Source organism: Crinia signifera, chromosome 1 (assembly GCF_055691185.1).
Source record: "Crinia signifera chromosome 1, ASM5569118v1, whole genome shotgun sequence".
Taxonomy (NCBI): domain Eukaryota; kingdom Metazoa; phylum Chordata; class Amphibia; order Anura; family Myobatrachidae; genus Crinia; species Crinia signifera.
Genome location: NC_139217.1, coordinates 230,736,728 through 230,760,328, shown reverse-complemented (window position 1 = coordinate 230,760,328; position 23,601 = coordinate 230,736,728). Strand labels below are relative to the sequence as shown.

The window sequence follows — 23,601 nt, the reverse complement described above, 5'->3', positions numbered from 1 at the left end:
GAGAAAGGGGATATGTCCTACCTCTGGGAGGAATCTTTCTAGGAATCAAATCAATCGGCCAATCCCATCGGCGATGAGGAGGTAGCTTATCTGCTGATTTTTCACAAAAGACGTCTGAGAATACTTGGCAGGAGGTAAGAGTAGGGCTTCAGTGGTGGCTGTAGTCTGGATTGGCACGATTTTTTGAAGACAAGATTGATGACAATTAGGACCCCAGGATAGGATTTGCATGGTTCCCCAATCCAGATGAGGGGAGTGTTTCTGGAGCCAAGGAAATCCTAAAACAATTGGGTGACTGGCCTTTTGGAATCATTAAGAAGTGAAGTAATTCATGGTGCAGCAGGACGACTTGAACTGGGAGTAGAACAGTACGTTGGGTAATTGACCCTTGAGGAAGGAAGCTGCCATCCACAGCAGAAAGACGATAGGCTTGATCCAATAAGACTGTTCCAAGACTATGCTGATTAACGAATTGTAACGAAATAAAATTTTCTGCTGCTCCAGAGTCCAAAAGAACTTGTACTTTAGCTGGTCCCTGAAGTAACAAGAGTTGTAAAGACAAAAGAGAATCGGACTTGAGTGGAGAAACCTCTGCTTGTCCTAGCCTGGCTTCTCCAGGACCAGCTAGGACCGATGGTTTAACGGACGGCGTGAACAAGAGGCAACAAGATGTCCAGGCTCTCCGCAGTAGAGACAAAGATTGTGGCGTTGCCTTTGTTGTCGTTCTTCAGGAGACAAGTGGGCCCTATTAACTTGCATGGGCTCTTCAGAAGCGGAGGATGGAAATGAGGATGCTAATCTGGGAGTGGTTACAGATCGACTCCGTTCTTGCCAGGACTTTTCAACTTGTCTCTCTCGGAAGCGGAGGTCTAGCTTATTGCAGAGTCAAATAATGGCAGTGAGGGTACTGGGAAGGTCACGTGTTGCCAACTCGTCTTTGTTACTGTCTGAAAGTCCCGCCAGGAAGGTTGACACCAATGCTTCCTCATTCCAGGATAATTCAGTCAGCTAAAGTCACCCTGCCGGGTTCATCGAATATTTTCCGAAAGTCAGCAATGAAATTAGCATAGTTAGTAAGCAAAGTATCTGACCGTTCCCATAAGGGAGACACCCAATCCAGGGCTGACCCAGACAGCACTTGTACTTTAGCTGGTCCCTGAAGTAACAAGAGTTGTAAAGACAAAAGAGAATCGGACTTGAGTGGAGAAACCTCTGCTTGTCCTAGCCTGGCTTCTCCAGGACCAGCTAGGACCGATGGTTTAACGGACGGCGTGAACAAGAGGCAACAAGATGTCCAGGCTCTCCGCAGTAGAGACAAAGATTGTGGCGTTGCCTTTGTTGTCGTTCTTCAGGAGACAAGTGGGCCCTATTAACTTGCATGGGCTCTTCAGAAGCGGAGGATGGAAATGAGGATGCTAATCTGGGAGTGGTTACAGATCGACTCCGTTCTTGCCAGGACTTTTCAACTTGTCTCTCTCGGAAGCGGAGGTCTAGCTTATTGCAGAGTCAAATAATGGCAGTGAGGGTACTGGGAAGGTCACGTGTTGCCAACTCGTCTTTGTTACTGTCTGAAAGTCCCGCCAGGAAGGTTGACACCAATGCTTCCTCATTCCAGGATAATTCAGTCAGCTAAAGTCACCCTGCCGGGTTCATCGAATATTTTCCGAAAGTCAGCAATGAAATTAGCATAGTTAGTAAGCAAAGTATCTGACCGTTCCCATAAGGGAGACACCCAATCCAGGGCTGACCCAGACAGCAATGAGACTATGTAGGCAACACGGGTTAAATCAGTAGGAAAGTTCATGGGCTGGAGTGAGAAATGTACTTCGCACTGATTGATAAACCCCCTGCAGGCCTCAGGGGTGCCATCAAATTTAGCCGGGGTTGGCAGATGCAGAATAGGGGTACCCGAAGGTCGGACAGGGTTACTTGCTTGAGCCATCACAGGATGAGTCGGTGAAGCTTGAGGCAATGATGCTTGAAGAGTGTCCTGACGCTGGGAGATTCCCTGCAGGGCCTGAGCCACTTGCTGCTGTCCCTCCTCGAGGGCTTGGAAGTGGCCAATCCATTCCTGCAAAGGTTCCTGACCTGAGGCCGAGTCCATTGGGCCAGTGCTTTCTGTCAGTACCTGGGAATTCTGTAGACCCGGGTGACAACCAGGAACAGGTGCAGCTTGAAGCATAGCAGGGCGTATATAGGTCCTTCTCATACGGAACCTGGGAGGAGCTCGGAGCTTGTGGACACTGATGTGTAGGATAGGTCTCAGGAGTTAGCCATGGGGAAGATAATGAAAGAACAGGTGACGGTCAGGAATCGGGAACCAGTTGTGACCAGGCTGGGAGAACACAGGTGACTGAAGTGGTAAGCACCCAGGCAGGGGGTGCGCAGGAGACTGTGTCAAGCTGTAGCCAATCAGGAGGCACACTGGTGGTTGAAGTAGGTTGTACCCAAACGGAAGGTGCACAGGAGGTTGCTTGCAGGTTGCACCCAAACTGGAGGTACTGAGGTGGTGGCAGGAGATCGTTCCCACATGGAAGGTGCACAGGAGATTTCTTGCAGATTGCACCCAGACTGAAGGTACACAGGTGATAACAGGTGGTTGTACCCAAACGGAAGTTGCACAGGTGGTTGCTTGCAGATTGCACCCAGACTGAAGGTACACAGATTATAGCAGAGGATTGTACCCAAACGGAAGGTGCACAGGAGATTGCTTGCAGATTGCACCCAGACTGAAGGTACACAGATGAACAGGGCACGTTGCACCTTGAAGCAAGACACTGGAGGTGCAAAGGTAATCAGGACTGATTGCACTAGGAGCAAGACGCTGGAAGTGCGCAGGTAGTCAGGAGAGCTCCGGACGCTGGTGTTCCCTAAGGAGTGACAAGCGAAGCACTGGCGCCAGCTTGTTTCAAACCAAAGTCCTTTATCCCCCTTGAGAGTCTCTGATAGGCTGCTGACTTCAGCCTGGATTGTCATTGGAGGACTCCAAGATGGTAGTCAGATGACTCAGGTAGTATGCCCTGAGTCAGAGAAGTCCTCACAGACGGCTGGAAGCACTGCAAGTGCTGCTCCGCTGCTACTGCCATCCAGAGTGAGGAAGCAGAGCCAGAATCCAGACCAGAGCACTCCACGCCAGCACAAGGCAACCAGTCTGAGCGGGCACGGTCACCCACGCATAATGGTGACTGCCCAGACTCCCCTGGCGCCCTGCTCAAGCGCCAGAGACCACGCACCTGGACCAGATCCCGCCGTACCACCCGGACTGGTAAGCGACAGGAACGGACTGTGACAGGCATGCTGGAATGTGTAGTTCAACAGCAGCTGGAGTGTCAAAGTTAGCCATCACTGGGCTAATGTCACCTTTCCTGACTAAGGATTTGGATGACCTTTTCAGAAAAGCTTGGGCATCCCCGGATAAAAAATTCCCAAGCATCTAGTGTCCACATTCCCCTTTGCTCCGGAAGACAGAGGGGTCTGGAAGATCCCGCCAGCAGTGGATTCCTTGGTCTCACATGTATCTAAAAAGACAGTTATGCTGGTTCCTGGGGTGGCTGCCTTGAAGCATTCAGCTAATAGATTTTAACTTTCCCTCAATCTTTCTATTTAAACTGCTGCAGGTGCGTACCAGAGGTCTATTATTGCAGGCTGCTGGATGACCCACGCCATTCACTTAAGGGCAGGTCAAATTCAGGAAGGCCTGGAGGGTGGAAGGGAACAAATTCAGGATACCATGGGTGTCTTTTGTGATACCTTTAAGGAGGTCTGCATCATTAACGATAGGACCTCCACAGTACGCAGATCCTTATGGCTGCATACATGGATGGATGATGCTGAATCCAAAAAAAGCATAGAGGCACATCCCTTTACGGGGGAGTGGTTGTTTGGTGTTGAACTGGACGCTTGGATTTCTAAAGCCATGGCTGGAAATTACACCTTCCTCCACTCCGCAACTCCTCCTGTCAGGCAGTCCTTTCTGAACCCCCTTTCAGTCCTTTCAATGGGGGTTATTTCGGAGTAGAGGAAAACAGCATAGACAGCTCCCAGGAACAGAGTACTGTCTCTGCCTCCTCCAAATCTTCAGCCTGACACCATACCTCAGTCCCTGGGGGGCCTAGAGGTAAGAGCACGGTTACTGTTTGGTCCCATCTGGCTTCTTTCCTGCCAGGATTCCTGGCTACTTAATGTAATTTCCAGGGGTACAAACAAGTTCAGCGCCTGCCCTCCTCGCAGATTTTTCAAGTCAGGTCTGCCGGGTTACGCTACTAGTGGCATTCCAAAAATTGGTTCGGACCAGGATCATTGTCCCGGTCCCTTCTCCCCAAAGAGGTCAGGGTTACCAAAGCCGGATGGCGCCGTATGCCCAATTGTGAACCTCAGTTCCCTGAACCTGTACCTATGAGTGTTCAAGTTCAAAATGGAGTCCTTGAGGGCAGTGATCTCCAGCCTGGAAAGGGGTTAGTTTCTAGCCTCTCTGGATATCAGGGAAGTGTACCTGCACATGCCAATCTAGCCGCCTCATCAGGCATACCTGCAATTTGCCTTGTTGGAGGATCATTGCCAGTTCCGTGCCCTGCCTTTATCTACTCATAAATGCGGGGTCCAGGGAACAGCTGTCAGCCAGCATTTCCTGGACCACTCTGCTGATGTCCCACCGTGGGTGGCTTCTAAATTACCATAAATTTCCCCTGCTGCCTAACCGGAGACTTCTGTTTCTGGAGATGATTCTGGACAGAGGATCTTCCTTCCACCGGAAAAAGTGACGACCATTCACGAAATGGCCAGGGAGGTGCTGACTCCGAACCAGGTCTCAGTACATCTCTGTATTCGCCTTTTGGGGAAGTTGGTGGCATCCTATGAGGCCATTCAGTACAGGTGTTTCCACACCAGGAGGTTTCAATTGAAATACCTGTGCAAATTGTTGGACTCCCCCCTGCACATGCATCGGTTGATATGACTCTCTGCTTAGGCCAGAGTTTCACTGGCGTGGTGGCTTCAGTCATCCCACCTGTTTGAGTCCTGAGTCAAAATTGGGTCCTGTTAATGATGGATGCGAGCATAAGAGGCTGGGGAGCTGTCACCCAAGGGGTACAGTTTCAGGGTACAGTTTCACGGCAGATGGTCCAGCTAGGAGTCTCCTTCAAATCAACATCTTTGAACTTCGGGTGATTTTACAAGGCTGTGATTCAGGCCCTCCATCTGCTTCAAAATCATATTAATTTGCAGTCCGACAACACTATGGCGGTAGCATATGTCAATTGTCAGGGGCAGACAAAAAGCAGAGCCTGCATGCGGGAGGTCTCCAAAGTCCTCCTCTGGTCAGAAAAGCATGCAAGGGCCATATCTGCCATTTTCATTCCAGGCGTGGAAAACTGGGAGGCAGACTATCTCAGTGGCCATGACCTACACCCCGGGGGGAGTGGAGACTCCACCCACTGTTGTTCCAGCTGATCACAGACCAGTGGGGCTGTCCGAATATAGATCTGATGGTGCCCCAGCTAAACCGGAAGCTTCAGCTTTACTGTGCCAGGGCCAGGGACCCTCAGGCTGCAGCGGAGGATGCACTTAGCCTTGGTCATACCAGCTGGTATACTTATTCCCTCCGATTGCTATCCTGAGAACTCTGTAAGACTTGGTGAGAGTGTACAAGCAATTCTGATTGCCCCAGACTGGCCACGAAGGGCGTGGTACACTGATCTTCTGGCCATGGCGGTGGGCAAACCTTGGCCTCTTCCCCTGAGAAGGGACCTTCATCAGCAAAGGCCATTAGTTTATCCGGACTTACGATGGCTTCATTTGGCGGCTTGGAGGTTCAGTGGCTGATTTTAGCCAGGATATGTATTCCTGGAAATGTGATCCCTACCATGATTCAGGCTAGAAAGGCAGTGACATCCAGACACTGTAATCGGAATTGAAAGAGATATGTGCTGTGGTGTGAGGGAAGACAATGTTCTCCTACAGTGTTCCGACTGGGTCGGTTCCTCCAGTTTCCGCAAGCTGGACTGGATATAGGCTCCATTAAGGTGCAGATATCAGCTTTGTCCATCTTCTTTCAGAAGAAGTTTGCTCTGTGTTACAGGAGGTTCAGACATTTTTACAAGGCGTCCTGCACATCCAGGCTCTTTATGTACCGCCCACGGCTTCATGGGACCTGGAGGTGGTATTAACCTTTTTGCAGTCCTCCTGGTTTGAACCATTGGACTCTTTTGAGGATAAGTTACTTACATGGAAAGCGTTTAAGCTGGTGGCCTTGGCCTCAGCTAGACGGGTCTCTGAATTGGGGGCTTTGTCATGTAAATCCCCCTGTTTTAAGTTTTTTAACCTCAGTTTTTGCCAAAGGTGGTTCCGGCGTTTCACCTTAACCAGCTGATTGTGATTCCAGATCAGTCTGGTTCCCCTGACATTCCTAAATCTTTAGATGTAGTACATGCTTTAAATATTTATCTTAAAAGGACGGCTGGGACTAGGACGTCCGATTCCCTTTTTGTGATGTATGCTCACAAAAAGGGTTGTTCTGCTTTTGCTCGATGGATACGGCTGACTATCCAGCAAGCTTATTCTTCGGCGGCTCTGCCTGTTCCGAGTTCTGTCAAGGGCCACTCGATGAGATCTGTGGGCTCCTCCTGGGCGGCTGCCCGTGGAGTCTCGGCCACGCAACTATGCAGAGCTGCTGCTTGCTCTGGGAAGAACACGTTTGTTAAGTTCTATAGGTTTGATACCCTGGCAAAGAGAACACCCAGTTTGGGCAGGTGGTTCTGCAACCGTCTCACCATGTTCCTGCCCATTTTGGAACCTTTTGGACATCCCCATACTATGGCCCTTATTTTGGTTCACACGCTCCCCCGTGTGTTTGCACATGGGATCGATGTTTTGCTAATGCGCATTTATGTGCATGTGCATACACTGGGTGTGAGCGGGCATGGTGAACTGCTAGTTCGCCATCCCATTTGCACCCACCAGTGCAGGGATGAGACCGACACATGGGAATGCCCAGCATTTCATGGATATTCAAATGAAAACGCTGGGCATTCCCATAGATATTAGGCAGTGACGCGGCTGCTGGGGTGGGCAGCTATCATCACCGGATGTTAGCTGCCTGTCCTGTTCCTGTACAGGTACCATGCAAAGCTAAGACACCAGAGAGTGTCTTATTTTTGTGTGTACGTTCCAAATCATTAGATGGTTGGCGACTATCGACTGACTTGACCCCAGCACCCACGGCTGCGAATGGATGTTTATGCCAAACATCCATTAGCAGCCATACTGCGAACTCACCAAGCAAAGGGGAGGTCGCGGCTGTGTGAGCGGCGGGCGGTGTTAAATCCACATAGATGCAAACTTGAAAAAGGTCCTAGGTGAATCCCCAGTATCCCTTATGGTTGATTGAGAAGTCCATAAGGGATACTGGGTGCCCTCCTCAGTGGTTCGCCATTCTGCAAGTGGAGTTAAAACTTGTCTTTCAAGTTGTTATTACAACAATTTGTTTTTTTATGTTGTGAATAGTGAGTTGTTTCGTTTGTCTCACAATTGTTTATTCAGTATCCTTCTCTCAAGTATGTCTTCCTCCTTTGGGCACAGTTTTACCTAGACTGAGCTTTGGGAGGGGAGGAGCCAGCACACCATGTTTGAAGTTTTTATGCGCACAGGCTCCGTTGGACCCCATCTATACCCCGTCGTACTAAGTGAATCCCCAGTATCCCTTATGGACTCAGAGAAAAGGACTTATCGGTAGGTATATAAATCCTATTTTCTGTTAGGAGCCCATTTTATGATATAGGAATTCCAACAAGAGCATAAAGTTTTTCATGTCCACATTTTCCATGTCAACTTAATGCTTATGTTGACCTAATGACCATGTCAACCTAATGCAATTTCATGTGTCGCCCTAGTGACTGTCGACCTACAGTGGTCGACCTAATGACTGTCAAAATAAGTTCTGTAACCCTATGATCCATACTCATAACAGACATGGGGACATATGTATTAAGCCCGATGAATTGATAAAATGGAATGTGACAACGCACCAGCCACTCCTAACTGTAATTTTTCAGTTAGTAGCTGATTGGCTGGTGCGTTACCACCTTCCACTTTATCACTTCATCTGCCCCATGGTTTCTCGGCAGCAGGAGAGAGAATGCATTTCTACATTGCTAAATCAAAGTAAATAAAGAATATCAAAACGTTATATGTTTAAAAAACTATTCACCTTGCCATACATTTGGTCATGACATTTTGCTGGGGAAATTTGGCCTCAAGTGTTTTGCACAGAATTTTAGTACCCAGATTTATCCTTTTAATTTTACTAATAGAAAATAGAACAGTGCTACTAACTTGCATTTAATAAAGATGGGTAGTATTGCATGTGGATATGTGAATAAACAACTTACTAATACATTAAAAACTTATATAACCACAATAAATGGCAGGAGTTCACTGATGATAATCTTGAACACTGGAAAGATCCCTTCTTGTTGTGGGCCACCCAGTAGGAAAAATGACTTAGTGGTACTGTGCCGCGTGGTCAGGGGCGTGGTCATGACACTAGGGGGAGTGGCTAGAATATTGCACACCGAAGGCACACGGCCAAAATTTACACAGTAATGCCTGTTATGCGTCACACACCCAATACATATGACCCATGCCATAATGCCCGTTACACATTATGCCCCACACCATAATGCTCATTGCACCGCACAACTGATGCCCATTACTAATATACCCCCACAGTGCCAGATATGCCCCCACAGTGCCACACATATGCCCCCACAGTGCCAGATGTCATATGACCCACAGTGCAACACATATGCCCCCAGTGCCATATATCATATGCCCCCACAGTGCCACACATATGCCCCATGCCAGATATCATATGTCCCACAGTGCAACACATATGCCCCCAGTGCCAGATATGCCCCCACTGTGCTAGGTATGCCCCCACAATGCCAGATATGCCCCCAGTGTCAGATATGCCCACACATATGCCCCCAGCGCCAGCCATATGCCCCCACAGTGCCAGACAGAACCATATATGCCCCCAGTGTCAGATATGCCCCCACGGTGCTAGGTATGCCCCCACAATGCCAGATATGCCCTCCACAGTGCCAGATATGCCCCCAGTGTCAGATATGCCCACACATATGCCCCCAGTGCCAGCCATATGCCCCCACAGTGCCAGACAGAACCATATATGCCCCCATAGTGCCAGATATGCCCCCACGGTGCTAGGTATGCCCCCACAGTGCCACACATATGCCCAGTGCCAGAAATGCCCCCCCCCCCCACAGTGCCAAATATGCCCCCCACATTGCCAGATATGCCCCCCACATTGCCAGATATGCCCCCCACATTGCCAGATATGCCCCCCACAGTGCCACACATATGCCCACACAGTGCCAGATATGCCCCCACAATGCCAGATATGCCCCCCACAGTGCCACACATATGCCCCCAGTGCCAGCCATATGCCTCCACAGTGCCAGACAGATCCATATATGCCCCCACAGTGCCAGATATGCCCCCACAGTGCTAGGTATGCCCACACAGTGCCAGATATGCCCCCACTGTGCAAGGTATGCCCCCCACAGTGCCAGATATGCCCACCACAGTGCCACACATATGCCCCCAGTGCCAGATATGCCCCCACAGTGCCAAATATGCCCCCACAGTGCCAGCTGCAAAACAGCACAACTCAGCGTTGGTTGCTGCAGCCTGGTCTCACTCTCTCCCGCTCCAGCTGCTGCTTCCCCCCGCCGCCATCTCCGCGCCGCCACCTCCGCGCCGCTGCTGAGGGAGGGGAGGGAGAGGAAGGAGAGACGCGAGATGCGCTCCCCGCCCCTCCCCTCCATAGGAAATCTGCTGTGGCGGGGGGCAGTGGACCTGTACAGGCCACGCCCCCCGCCACTTACATATGCGCGCATGCGCACAATGTTCCTGGGGGGGTAATTTCTTATGGCGGTACGGGGTACCGGCACCCTATATTTTAGTGGTACGCCGTACCACCCCGTACCGCCTCTCTTGCAGCACTGGAGCCACCTCTAAGGCAGTCCTTCAGATACACATATTGGCAGATTAGTCCAGAAAACACAAAGAATATAGGGTAAAATATGACTCATTACACATCAGTCTCAGAAGCTTACCAGACTTACGTAAGACACCCATCTGACCCTGCATTTCTAGACTGTAAACAAAAACACCAATTAATGGAGTTTTTTGCTTACCAATGCTCAGTGACAGGTGGGCTTTATGGCCAACCGCTACTACCGTTAGGGTAACAAGGCCGGCCAACTGCTAGCCAACATGACTAAATGACACAAATCCAAAAACCACATCAAGATCCCAAAAATACACAAAAAGTACACACAACAACGGCTATTTTCTTCAAATTTCACCACATTATACACCACTACCACTGCAGATTAACATGTATATGATCGCCTGCTAGGGGAAGCCAGCCTACCCAGACTTACTGGTGACCAACGCATCTTAATAGAGAAATTGAGGTCTCCATGGTAATTTCACAACTCCCAAATGGAAAGTCTCTGGGGCCAGACAGCTATATGGGAGAATATTTCAAGATATTAAAGCCACACATAGTTCCTATTTTAACACTTTTATTTAAAGTGATTCATAAATACCAAATCCCGTTTCCCAACTTTACGGAATCCCACACTATACTTCTCCTTATACATGATAGGGATTTAGAGCTGGTATCCATCTACAGACCCATAACCCTTCTAAAGCAAGATCTAAAAATCCTATCTTAAATCATGGCCAACCGCCTCCAGTATATTATACCTTCCATATTGACCTCCGACCAGCTTGGTTTTACCATGATTGATACTCTGTGAAAGGGGTCCGTGCAGCTCTAGCCTCCTGTATCCACTGCAAATGTTGCTGATATTACTAACTGCAACTGATGAAAAGTAAATACCACAGTGTGCAAATTCATCTGGCAAAAAATTTGACCACGGATGCGGAGTGAATCTTCCCAATTTGAAACTCTATAACCAGGCTGGGGTGTTCCGATATATCAGAGACTGGGTACATACCACAACTAATCATACCAGCACTGATATTGATCAATCATTCTTGCCACATCAACACCTATTCTCATTATTGCATTGTCACAAACAAGAAATCCCGGATTCACTCAAAACCTCCTTTTGATGACAGTGTGGATTGTCTGGCACCATGCTAGACACAAACAGAACCTTAACAGCCATCATTCATTATTTTTACCACTTGTCGCAAATCTAGATTCCAAGACGGCCAGGCAACCCACCCTTTTCTATCCTGGAGATCCAAGGGTATCTCACACGTGAAAGCCCTTGTCAATAATATGGCGACAGCTCCCTTGACAGTACAAACATTGAAAGACAAATACAAACTCCCTTCTTCTCAGGCCCATGCCATTTCCCAAACCCAACACTATGCCAGTGCGATTATCAGACACCTTTCACCCCAAAACCGAACAAACTGCTTAGACACAATGCTATTCAAACCCACATTGGGCAGAAGGGCCATCTCCAGCTATTACCAGACCCTCTATACACCTATTGATCTGTCAACCACACATACAGGTTTACCGACATGGCTGCAATCCTTCCCCCAACTTACATTGAAACAATTACTACATTCCTTTTTTTACTCAAGGAAAACACTACCGGCCTCAATGTATAGAGAAATGTTTTATAATATCTATTATAATGGATACCTCTCCCCACAGAGACAGTATGTTATGGGTATCTCAGACACAGATATCTGCCCAAAATGCGGCAATCCCAATGCCACATTTAAACATTCTATGTGGGACTGTCCACTTGATCTGATTGATCTCCCAACATGTAACGCCAATGCCTGACTACTAGCATTCTTCCAGTTATGTCCATCCAAATTCTGCATTGTTCATGTACCCTTTGTTTCTTACGGGCATCTGTACTGTTTTCTCTGTTAGACAAAATTGTATACGAATGTACATTGTAATGTTTTTAATAATTGCTTCTTCTGTAGTGTCCTCTTCTAGGTTGGTTGCTGGTTAATGTCCAAGAACTCCCCATTTCCGCTTTGGTAAAGCTGGGTACACATTCGACAATACTAGTAACAGTTTTGCCAATTCTGACAAACGGCAACATTTAAATATCGCCCAGTGTGTACACACAATGTCGTTGACTATGTGCACTCCTGCGTATTGTTAGTTACTTACTCCGTCTTCTGTACAGGCAGGAAGACTGGGGGCATCACTAGGAAGAGTCATGTTGCCTCATGCAGAGGGAGTAGTAGTTCTAGAGCTGCATTACCACTTGGCTTCAATGTTATTAAGTGACCCATCTCTCAAAGGCGGTTCTGTCCTTTGAAAAAATTGCAGTGATGCATTAATGAGCAGGTATGATGGTGCAGATGGGACCCATCCTAAGAAAATAAGTTTGTGAAACCACACTGCTTGCACAATGGATAACGCCCTTTATTCAGATCTGATCGCAGTACAAATTTGTTCTCAAATGGGCAAAACCATGTGCACAGCAGGTGGGGCAGATGTAACATGTGCAGAGAGAGTTAGATTTGGGTGATGTGTTTTGAAACTGAAATCTAAATTGCAGTGTAAAAATAATGCAGCCAGTATTTACCCTGCACAGAAACAAAATAACTCACACAAATGTAACTCTCTCTATACATTTTACATCTGCCCCACCTGCAGTGCACATGGTTTTGCCTATTTTGAGAACAAATTTGGGTACTTGTTTCCTAGCACGGCGCCACCAATTTTAATTGTATACAATCGGGTTGCAAATATCGGGTCAATCGCATCGCATGCAACCAAATTGCATGCAAAGCTTGACCCGACCGACCCAATTTTTTACATTGGAACCAATGTGAAATGGTCCCTGAGACCCGATTTTACATTGGCCTCAATGTTAAATGCCCCCCAGACCCCATTTTTCATTGTATGCCCCCCCATTGTTAACGCCACTCCACGATCGACGTGAACTCGAAGCGTGGCGAGCGCAGCGGTACGCGTCCTCCGACCTTTTCATACCCCCACTATCCACGTCGGCGTGGAGTTGATTCTATATAGTGTGGCACCACACTATAGAAGGTCAACTCCACGCCGACGTGGATAGTGGGGGTATGAAAAGGTAGGAGGATGCGTACCGCCGCCCCTCGCGGGCTCGCTGCGCTCGCCACACTTCAGGTTGGCGTTCATCGTGTTAACAATGGGAGGGCATTATTGGGTATGGGGGGTCATTTAACATTAGTTCATATGTAAAATCGGGTCCATCGCATTGGTCACATTGTATGCCATTATAATGGCATACAATGGAACCAATTTTACATAGGAATTTAACATTACATACAATGCTTACAATGTAAAATCGGGTCGGTCGCGTCGGTCGCATCGCATGCCATTATAATGGCATGCGATGGACCCGATTTTACATTTCTCGGGAAACCTCAAAAAAAAGCCCGAAATCGGGTCGGTCGGGTCCCATCGTATACCTTAAGTTAAGGTATGCGATGGGACCTGATGGGCGCCGTGCTAGGAAACAAGTACCCTAATTTGTACTGCGATCAGATCTGAATAAGGGCCAGTATTCTAAGAAGTACAAGTTTATTAAGAAGCTTTTAGTTTCAGGAGTATATTTACTGAAGTGTGGGTATTACAGAACTGAAGATGTTGCCATTAGCAATCAATCATTCTAGCTGTTCTCTTCTAAAAGGTGCTAGATACTTGTGAAGTAACATTTCCACTTCTATCCACTTCTAATCTGCACTTTAGAAACACAGTATACCCCATAGTTTTCTTTTTCATGCGTCAATTGTATACATACCCAAAATGTAAAACCACAGTGTTTTTACTAGCTGTATTTTGCTAGTAGAAGCATTGCACTTTTAAATTGCAGGTATAAGCACAAACTGTAGTGCCAGGTTTTTAAAACTGGCAATTAATAAACCCCTTAAAGTAACCTCTGTTCACCACTGCATACCTCCCAACAGTCCCGATTTCAGCGGGACAGTCCCGATTTCAGCGGGACAGTCCAGATTATCAGGGCCTGTCCTGCTGTCCCTCCCGCTGCCAGCAGTGTCCCGCGGTGAGGGGGGGCTGTTGGGAGTCCCCCCTGTCGGCTTTCTAAGCAGCGGGGAATAAACGCTGTGCGCATGCGCACAGCGTCTATTCCCGCAGCCAGCGGGCTGGGGGCATGGCTAGAGGCTCACAGAGCCTCTGGGTCATGCCCCCATAGCGGCAAAATGGGGGCGTGGCCTCACGGGAGAGCGCTAGTATAGGCCACGCCCCGGAATTAGGCCACGCCCCCGGAATTTTCGGCGCGTCTACGGCGCGCAGCAGCTTTGTCCCGGCTCCTGGACATGAAAAGTTGGGAGGTATGCCACTGGGAGATGTGTCCTTCTTGTGCTGAGTATCAAATCTCAGAAAATAGTATTTTTATCATTCTAAATTACAGGAAGCCATTACATTCTAGAAACACTTAGCTGTGATGTATCACAAAACATTAATGGTTTTTAAATGGGTTATCTAATACTTAATGGAGAGTGAAAAGGCTTCTGAATACACGCTTTCAGATTTGTAGATGTCCAGAAATCCTTTCCATAAAAATAGTCTTACCTTTACAAAATAACCAACCGCCTGCTAATTTTACACCAAGGGAGATATTGAACCTATTGGTGGGGGGGATTCAATGCTTATGCGCACCAGCAGCCATCTGCACACGCCATATTTGAAAACCCATGCAGTTCCTCTTCCCTGCCTGGGGTGTCGCTGTCTGCTGTGGTGTATCTAGCACAAGTCTGGTTTGCATATCAGTGCTAATATACAGACCACACTGTGCTAGAAGCTCTACAGCAGACAGCGACACCCCAGGCAGGGAAGAGGAACTGCATTGGGTTTTCAAATATAGTGGGTGCTAGAATGAACACTAAATAAGGGAGCTACAGTATTACATTGTAGCTCAGTTCGGGCATGATCGGCAGCTGGTGCCGACATTTTAGCTCTCACCCTCCTGGTGCATAAAAAATGACCTCTTTTAGCACTTACTGGTTGGGTTTAGCTTATATATTTTCTTTGGTGTGTATGGAGGGGGGAATGTAGTCTTAGTTGTTTATGGAACAATTTTGGAATGATTCTTTATTTCTTATGCTTCTCCATACTTTGAAAATCTTATCCCAAAAATCCTCTATTTTGTAGAGACTAAGGGGGAAATATACTAAGATGAGAGTTCTATTTCAGATGGATGTTGCTATGGCCAACCAATCAGATACTATCTAATATCAAGGGTGATAAATAAGAAGTAGATTCTGATTGGTTTCCCATAGCAACATCCCATGTGAAATAGAACTCCCATCTTAGTAAATTTCCCCCTAAGGGACCTATGTATTAGTTATTGTTTATGGCAATGGGTATTTTCATTCTGCATGAATATATATACTCATTATGAAATAAAACTATATTTGCAGTGATAAATGCTGTTTCAGAAAGTTGCTTTATATGGAAAGACTTTTCCAGGTACCCTGACACAGGTCTGTGTAAAGTGTATGTTTGCTGCGGCAAGATGGAGGCTGCGGAAGAGGGATGAAAATCTCTTTCCTTCTGTACATGTAACCCTTCATACGCTATCACATAAATCTCCTGCATTAGGCTAGAGGTTCATGGCAACAATTCATACAATTCAGCAGACACTGCAGTTTCTACATAGTTTTATAAAGGAAAAAAATCTAATAAAATTCCCAAATATTTTTCCATGGCACTGTAAAAGATGTGCATTCAGAGGGGATATGGGTCATAAGGTCAACACAATTAAGGTTGACTAGTATTGGTCAACAGGTCATAGGTCAACATAGCTTCGGTCCACATGGAAAAGGTTGACATGAGTTTTTCAAGTGTACCGCATTCCATCGCATGGCTCGCTATGCTTCGAGCACGGTGCCTTGCTACGTGTGGCACACTATTATAATCTAACTCTCTGTCCAGTTGGATGGTAAAGTAAAAAGTCAAAAACATGAAAGACTATTGCTTTTGTTGACCTTTTTAATGTGTCGACCTATTGGTTGTCGACCTTAATCACTTTGGTGGTATGCCTGTAATTTTTCCAGGCTGAGTTGCTCTGCTGGGGGATGAGCTCTACTGGAAAATTTCTGGGCATGCCACCGACTTGTAGGAGTGTGCCAGTGATTTTTCCAGCAGTGCACCACTGCTCCTCCTCATCATCGGTAAACCCACCATCACCCATCATTCACCCTGGTGATCGTATTATCGGGGCACCCAGCTGCCACTCCTCAGCTCCTATAGAGTGCGCGAGCGCCCCCAAACTTTTCCAAGCGATGATGGGGAGCGATCAGTGGCAGCCCCAGGGGAGCAGGGTCTGCTGCAGAAGAAAAGTGTGCAGCCTCTTCACCGGTGAGTATTTTTGGGGCAGAACAAACTGGCTCTGATAGCTTTGTCCTGCCCCTCAAGGGGTTAATAGTGTCAACCTGCAGACCACATCCTCATTCATAGAGTATATTATTCTCTAAGTCCTAAAATAACTTGACAAAAAAAACACTGTATTGTACTCAAACTGGTTCAATGTATCTATTGTGTTACTCCACAAACATTTTATTCAGTGAAATAATCAATGTTAAAATGAAGTATGTATTTCACGATGAACTGAACTGGTCCTGCTGGGAATTTTAATATAATCTTTTATTTATTTGTTTAAAGGGCAATGTTTACAGGAGGGATGAGAGAAGCAAGCCAAGATGTTATTGAGTTAAAAGGTGTATCTTCCAGAGGACTTCGACACATCATTGACTTTGCATATAGTGCTGAAGTTACTCTTGACCTTGACTGTATTCATGATGTGCTGGGAGCTGCAGTTTTTCTCCAGATGGTACCTGTTGTTGAACTTTGTGAAGAGTTCCTGAAGTCTGCAATGAGTGTGGAGACCTGTTTAAATATTGGGCAGATGGCTACGACTTTTAGCTTGGCATCTCTGAAAGAATCCGTAGATTCATTTACATTTAGACACTTTCTTAAAATTTCTGAGGAAGAAGATTTTCTTCATTTGCCTTTAGAGAGGTTAGTATTCTTCCTCCAAAGCAATAAGCTTAAAAACTGCAGTGAAATAGATTTATTTCATGCTGCAATTCGTTGGCTGCAATTTGATTATTCTCGTCGTGCTAATGCCAGTCAAGTTCTTTGCCATATCCGCTTTCCACTGATGAAGTCTTCTGAGCTGGTGGACAGTGTTCAGATTGTAGATATAATGGTAGAGGATGTTCTTTGCAGGCAGTTCCTGCTGGAAGCTTTCAACTATCAAATTCTTCCATTCCGGCAGCATGAGATGCAATCTCATCGGACGGTTATAAGGTCAGATGTATCTTCACTTATAACATTTGGTGGAACGCCTTACACCGATAATGACCGTACAGTTAGCAGCAAAGTGTATTATTTGCCAGACATGGGTGCTCGTCAGTTTAAGGACCTATATGAAATGGAGGTTGGTTGTAGCCATGCTTGCGTTGCAGTGCTGGACAATTTTGTGTATGTAGTTGGAGGACAACATTTACAGTATAGAAGTGGGGAAGGAGCTGTAGAGGTCTGTTTCCGCTATGATCCTCATTTAAATCAGTGGCTACGAATTCAATCCATGCAGGAGAGCAGAATTCAGTTTCAACTACATGTCTTGTATGGCATGCTGTATGCAACGGGAGGAAGAAACCGATCAGGAAGTTTGGCTTCTGTCGAAAGATATTGTCCAAAAAAGAATGAATGGACCTATGTCTGCTCACTGAAACGTAGAACTTGGGGTCATGCTGGTGCTACGCTCGGGGGCAGACTGTACATTTCAGGAGGCTATGGAGTGTCTGTTGAAGACAAAAAAGCCTTGCATTGCTATGATCCTTCTTTAGACCAGTGGGAATTCAAAACGCCAATGAATGAATCAAGAGTTCTTCATGCAATGATCGGGACTAAAAACAAAATGTATGTGTTTGGCGGGAGGATGGATCATGTTGACCGATGTTATGATGTATTGGCTGTTGAATATTACACTCCAGAGACTGACGCCTGGACGACTGTGAGCCCAATGAGAGCAGGGCAGTCAGAAGCTGGCTGCTGTCTCCTGGATAAGAAAATTTTCATTATAGGGGGTTACAACTGGCACTTAAACAATGTGACAAGTATCGTACAAGTGTACAATGCAGAAACTGATGAATGGGAAAGAGACTTGCATTTCCCAGAGTCCTTTGCTGGAATAGCTTGTGCATCTGTTATACTACCACAAGTTACAACTCAGAGCTAATAGAAACATAGGGTGAGATTTAATAGGATGAGAGATTCAGAAAGTGAGAGATTTTAGCGGCAATCATTTACACTTTCTTTACATGGCAAAATCAGTTTGATTTTGCTGTGTAAATGATTGCTGCTTTAAAAAAAATGGAGATTTCTCACAAAATCTCTCACTTTCTGAATCTCTCATCCTATTAAATCTCACCCATAATATCTCTTTACGTTGACCTTTCTTTTTTTGTTTCCTATGATCTGTGCAATTAAAAGTAAATGATATACAAATGACAAGATGTTACCTACTAATACCACTGCTGCTGTACCCTAAATGCACAAGCCAACCATGTTTGTTTTTCTGTAAACAATATTTGCAGAATATTTCATTACATCATTATATATTGTACACTTTCCAAAATATGCTGTGAAATTAGAAGCAATACTGAATATATCTTAGAATGTAAGTAAATGTCTTTCTCTAGTAAATTTTGCACTTGCCTACCTCTTGTCTTCAAACCTTCCTTTCATTTGTAGCCCGGTACTGCTGCATATAGTTTTTCATTGTATTGCTTTGGCTGCACTGTAAACTGCAATTGCACACAGAATATTTTGAAGGGAAATTATAATTTTTTTTTTTACTATACATATGTTCAACTGTATCAGTGAGAATTTATTATACATTTAAAGTTGCTAGAGGTGCCATTTTTTATATTAAAAAGACAATCTACCAAAAAATGAACAAATGTATATATATATTTTTTTTTTTTTAAAATCCTGAATGACCATCAGGGGTGCTGACAGGTTGCAGGGGCCCCGGTGATATTGAGGGGGCGTGGCCATTGTAAGGGGTTTCCGGTAGGGGATGTGGCCACACCCCTGTGGAATAAATAAACACAATTTGCGGAATGCAGGGTGAGGGATCATCAATGCACACAGAGGGACAGAGAGGACAGCTGTCTCTCTCCACAGCTCAGCACACAGCACTGAGCAACATGTGCTGAACTGGGCAATTGGTATAGAGGATGTGCTGCGGTGGCAGCCGATCTCTCTCCGCACTGCTCGGATCCCTGCAGAGGGGAAGGGGAAGTGGGACCCGGGCCCCTCCAGCAGACCTGGGCCCTGGAAAAAGTACCCCCACACCTTGACTGCTGATCATAATAAATATTTTAACCATACCGCTATCCATACCAACGCATTCTACAGCCTAACCCTAACCTCCCACTAGTGTCTAATCCCAGTACTTACCAGCATGATCTGTTATGCCCTGTACTCACAGGGTGACTGGAGCAGTGTGCTGAGCGATCTAGTTAAGCACAGATTGCTCAGCACACCGCACTACACCAGGGATGTGTCACGGCCAGTGTTCTCAATTCAGAGAACACTGGCGATGACAAGATTTCTACTGCATTGCCATCGCCCATACATGCTGAGCAAGGGCGTAACTACCATAGGGGCAATGGGTGCAGCTGCTATGGGGCCCAGAGCTGAAGGGGGCCCATCTTTGCTGTCTGAGTAATATGTTTTACATACATTTATCACCATCAGTTGCTAAATAGGGGGCCCTTATAAACTTTTGCTATGGGGCCCACGAATATCTAGGTACACCTCTGATGCTGAGCAATCTGTGCTTCCTTTCTAAGTGATCTACTGTATACACTACTGCTTAGAAATGGGGCTGCAATCGCCCCTTGTATATGGCCCATTAGGATTCTGTCTGGTGGGATTCCGCTCTCTGCCTTTTGTTTGCTAGGATCCGAAAATGAAGTATGTTTCGCAATTCTTAGTACTAATGCTTTCTACAAACATCTAGTGTTGTACATATTCACCATATGAATACAGATGATCTAGCATTGATGCAGCATTCATAATCTGATGTACATACAGTAGGTGTAATGTGGTGTATTTACAATTAATGTGTTTGTGTCTTTAGGAAAATAATAATTTTTGTCTGTCAACAGTTAATTTGTAAATAAATTTAATGATAAATTAACAATAGTTTGTGATGGGTAAATAGCACTGACCAGCACTGTGTTTTTATGTAACAGTTAAGGTGGGTACACACGGAAAGATGTCGGAAGCGTTCCGACATCGTTAACGAGTGTATCAAATCGTTCATCGTGCGTACACACGGAACGATTGGATACACTTGACAAAAGATTTGTCTATGATCTTCCTGCATGCAGGAAAGATCATAGACCATCGTTAACGATTCACGGGTACGCGCATCGTTAACGATGCACGGAACGATTTGAACGATTGGTCGTTCCCATCGATCGGGAACGCCCACATCGGGCTTCAAATCTATCCGTGTATACCCAGCTTTAGTGTCTACTAAATGAAACAGTGTATCCTATACATCAAGAAATACAGTTACAATATATACTGCTGGATAAAAAGATAATTTAAAAAGTGCACTGCTTTGGCTGTTTGGGCAGCAGTCATGGCCTAAATTAGGCCTTCTGGTTCCCTGGTCAAGGCAGCACCCCCCACACCCACACAGCAGGATGGCAGGCTCTTAGTGGCGCAGAGGACGGTAATATGGTCACACGGCATCTACAGTATACTCTGTGAGCTGCATGTATGCATACAGATTGCATTCAATACATGCATTGCTCAGTCAGCAAATAGACACTGTAGACGCTGTTCCAGTGTGGCCAGGCTACCGTCCTCTGTGCAGGCCACTCCCCGCCGATGCCTCCTGCACTGCCGGGAGCCCGTGCTGTCCCCTAGTTACGGCCCTGCAGCAGGGCACCATGTTCCGTGCCCAAGACTCACCTGACTCCTAGTTGGCTGTGAACAGAATACTCTGCACCCCCACCGGCGCTGCTTCCTTCAGTCTTCATGGGTGATTCCAGATTGACGTTTTTGGTCAAATGACTGCTGGCCGGCTTTTTGTATAACAGTGCTCTACTACCAACCGGGGGGAATCTGTACAGTTTTTTGTGCTTGACTTCTAATGTGCTCAAGCTCCCTGTGTGGAGGAGCCTTGAGAGATGTTGCTTGTGTAGGCTGTTCTTTTTTTGTAAATATGCTTCAACATGTTTCAGCCCCAACGGCCTTCCTCTTGGAGGTATAAGAAGTTTGCTGGTTTCTTAGCTCTAGGGTTTTTGAACTATCAATGTAGGTCCCGCCTTGTTCCCTGATTGATCAGGGTTTGAATGATCGTTTTTCTTGATGAGGTTCTGTGATGATCAGAATTTACTGTTCTAATAGTCTCGATGGTTAATATTTGGTTGGTATATAATGGGTATAGGTCAAAAGGTCAACGCAACTAAGGTCGACATGCATTGGCTTGACTACTGCAAGTTGATATGGGCTTAGGTCGACACCTCAGAATGTTGACGTGGTCATTTGCTGGACATGGGCCTATCAAAATGTGGGGGCTAGTCAAAATGTCGACATGGGTTTTTCACTGTTTGTCCTAAATGTTGACACCGTATTGGTACACTGCGTCCCCTCGCATGGCTTGCTGCGCTTGCCATGCTTTGGGCACTATATTATTCTCCCTTCACGACTTAGTGGATGGTAGGGCATGAAATACCGCCTGGCGACCTAATGCTTGTTTTGACCTAACCCCATGTCTACCTAAGCAAATGTTAATCTTCAGTGGCCGACCCAATGCATGTCGACCTTAAGTGTGTTGACCTAACGACCGTATACCCTATATAATTAGGGAATCAGATGTTACTATATAGCTCATAATTCTGCTGGTAATAACATGTTGCATTAAAATGTATCTGTTTTTCTGGGTGCACAGTGCAGTGCATCCATTCCTATAGGTACATGAAGTTGGGATACGGTCATTTGGTCTACAGCATGATGGTCGACAGTCATTAGGTCGACACCATTATGTCGACATGGGAAAATGTCGACATTGGTCTAGGTCGACATAGGAAAAGATCGACCTGATTCTAGGTCGAAAGGTCATTAGTAGAGACAGGATTATATGCAACAAAAAAAGCTTGAAATATGCATGCAAATATGCATGAAAAATACTTATAATATGCATGAAAAGTGTTAAAATATGCTACATTAAATAATAAAAGTAATTTTTAACTTATTTATTTAAAGATCAGCATACAATTAGTTGCAAATAAACCTCAAAAATAGGCCCACAGCATCTGCAGATGTCAGGAAGCTGGCTGCTACAGAATACTGCAGATTCCAAAGCTCTTCTTGTATCAACTACACGGACCCTCATCTCCATCGCAGATGGATCAAATGTCAGCATAGCGTGTGAGGGTGGTGCAGTGGAAGGCTTCCTCCCTGCGCCACATACTCACTGTGACACAGCATTTTCTCCGTGCCGCGTGATGTCACAACCCTTCTGCCCGCCTCCTCTGCTGCAGAAGTCTGTCTCTTGGTGTAAAGTCCCAGGCCAGGGGCAGGCAAAGGTTCAGGAGCTTCGTAATGGCATCCGCCCCCACTGACTTTTATCAAGATGGATTGGCAGCCTAGAGCAGTGTCAGACATAGCGTACATCCAAGGTTCGCAACACTGTTCATTGCCCCAGCCTGCACACTCTACCACTACCTGGCCAGCAGCAGCAGGGCAAAGCAGTGCTGTGACTCGCGGGTGGGAAGAGGGCGGGGCCTAAAATATGCACCAATACTAGATTTTAGGTAAAATATGCAATAACCAGTGAGAATGGGCAAAATATGCAAATGCATATAATCCTGTCTCTAGTCATTAGTTTGACAGGTCATTAGTTTGCCAGTGTCTAGGCCGACCGTCAAAAGGTCAACATATGGTTTTTCACTGTTTTTTTGAGCCGACATGTGCCGACAGGTGGTATTTAATGCCCTACCATCCACTAGGGCGTGGTGGGAGAATAAAGTAGTGTGCCGAGCGTAGCACTTTAATCTGTGTCCATGTCGACTGTGTTGACATCCAGGTAAAAAAACAGTGAAAAACCCCATGTTGACCTTTTGACTGTCAACCTAGACATTGTCGAACTAATGACCTGTCGAACTAATGACCTTTTCCCATGTCGGCCTAGACCCATGTTGACCTTTTCTCATGTCGAACTAATGACTGTCAACCATCATGCTGTAGACCAAATGATTCCAACCCCATGAAGTTATTGATTTGTACTTTAGATTGGCTAAACTTACGCAAATGTGCCTAGGTATGTATATGGTTTTTGTGGGACGTATGTATGTTCTGAATGACCAAGCACTTTATCTACAAATGATGGATCTAATCTCATTGTCCAGGTTTAATCCCCTTGGAGCCAGTGTTCTTTTCTCTATCATCTAATCCTGGTGATGTAGCTCAACCTTGGGATGTGGGAGCCCAGGCACCTATGCTAAACTTTTCAGGGACAGGCTCCT

At 46.1% G+C, this 23,601-nt stretch overlaps 1 protein-coding gene across 1 annotated transcript in view; it reads left to right on the top strand.

The window, feature by feature from the left end:
* KLHL26 (kelch like family member 26) overlaps positions 1-19,216 on the top strand; it is a 92,495-nt gene extending 73,279 nt beyond the window's left edge. The window contains exon 3 of the mRNA XM_083179398.1: positions 16,706-19,216. Coding sequence (XP_083035524.1) covers positions 16,706-18,287 — 1,582 coding nt within the window. The 3' untranslated portion in view covers positions 18,288-19,216. The remainder of the gene's footprint in view (positions 1-16,705) is intronic.
* The last annotated feature ends 4,385 nt before the right edge of the window (positions 19,217-23,601 follow it).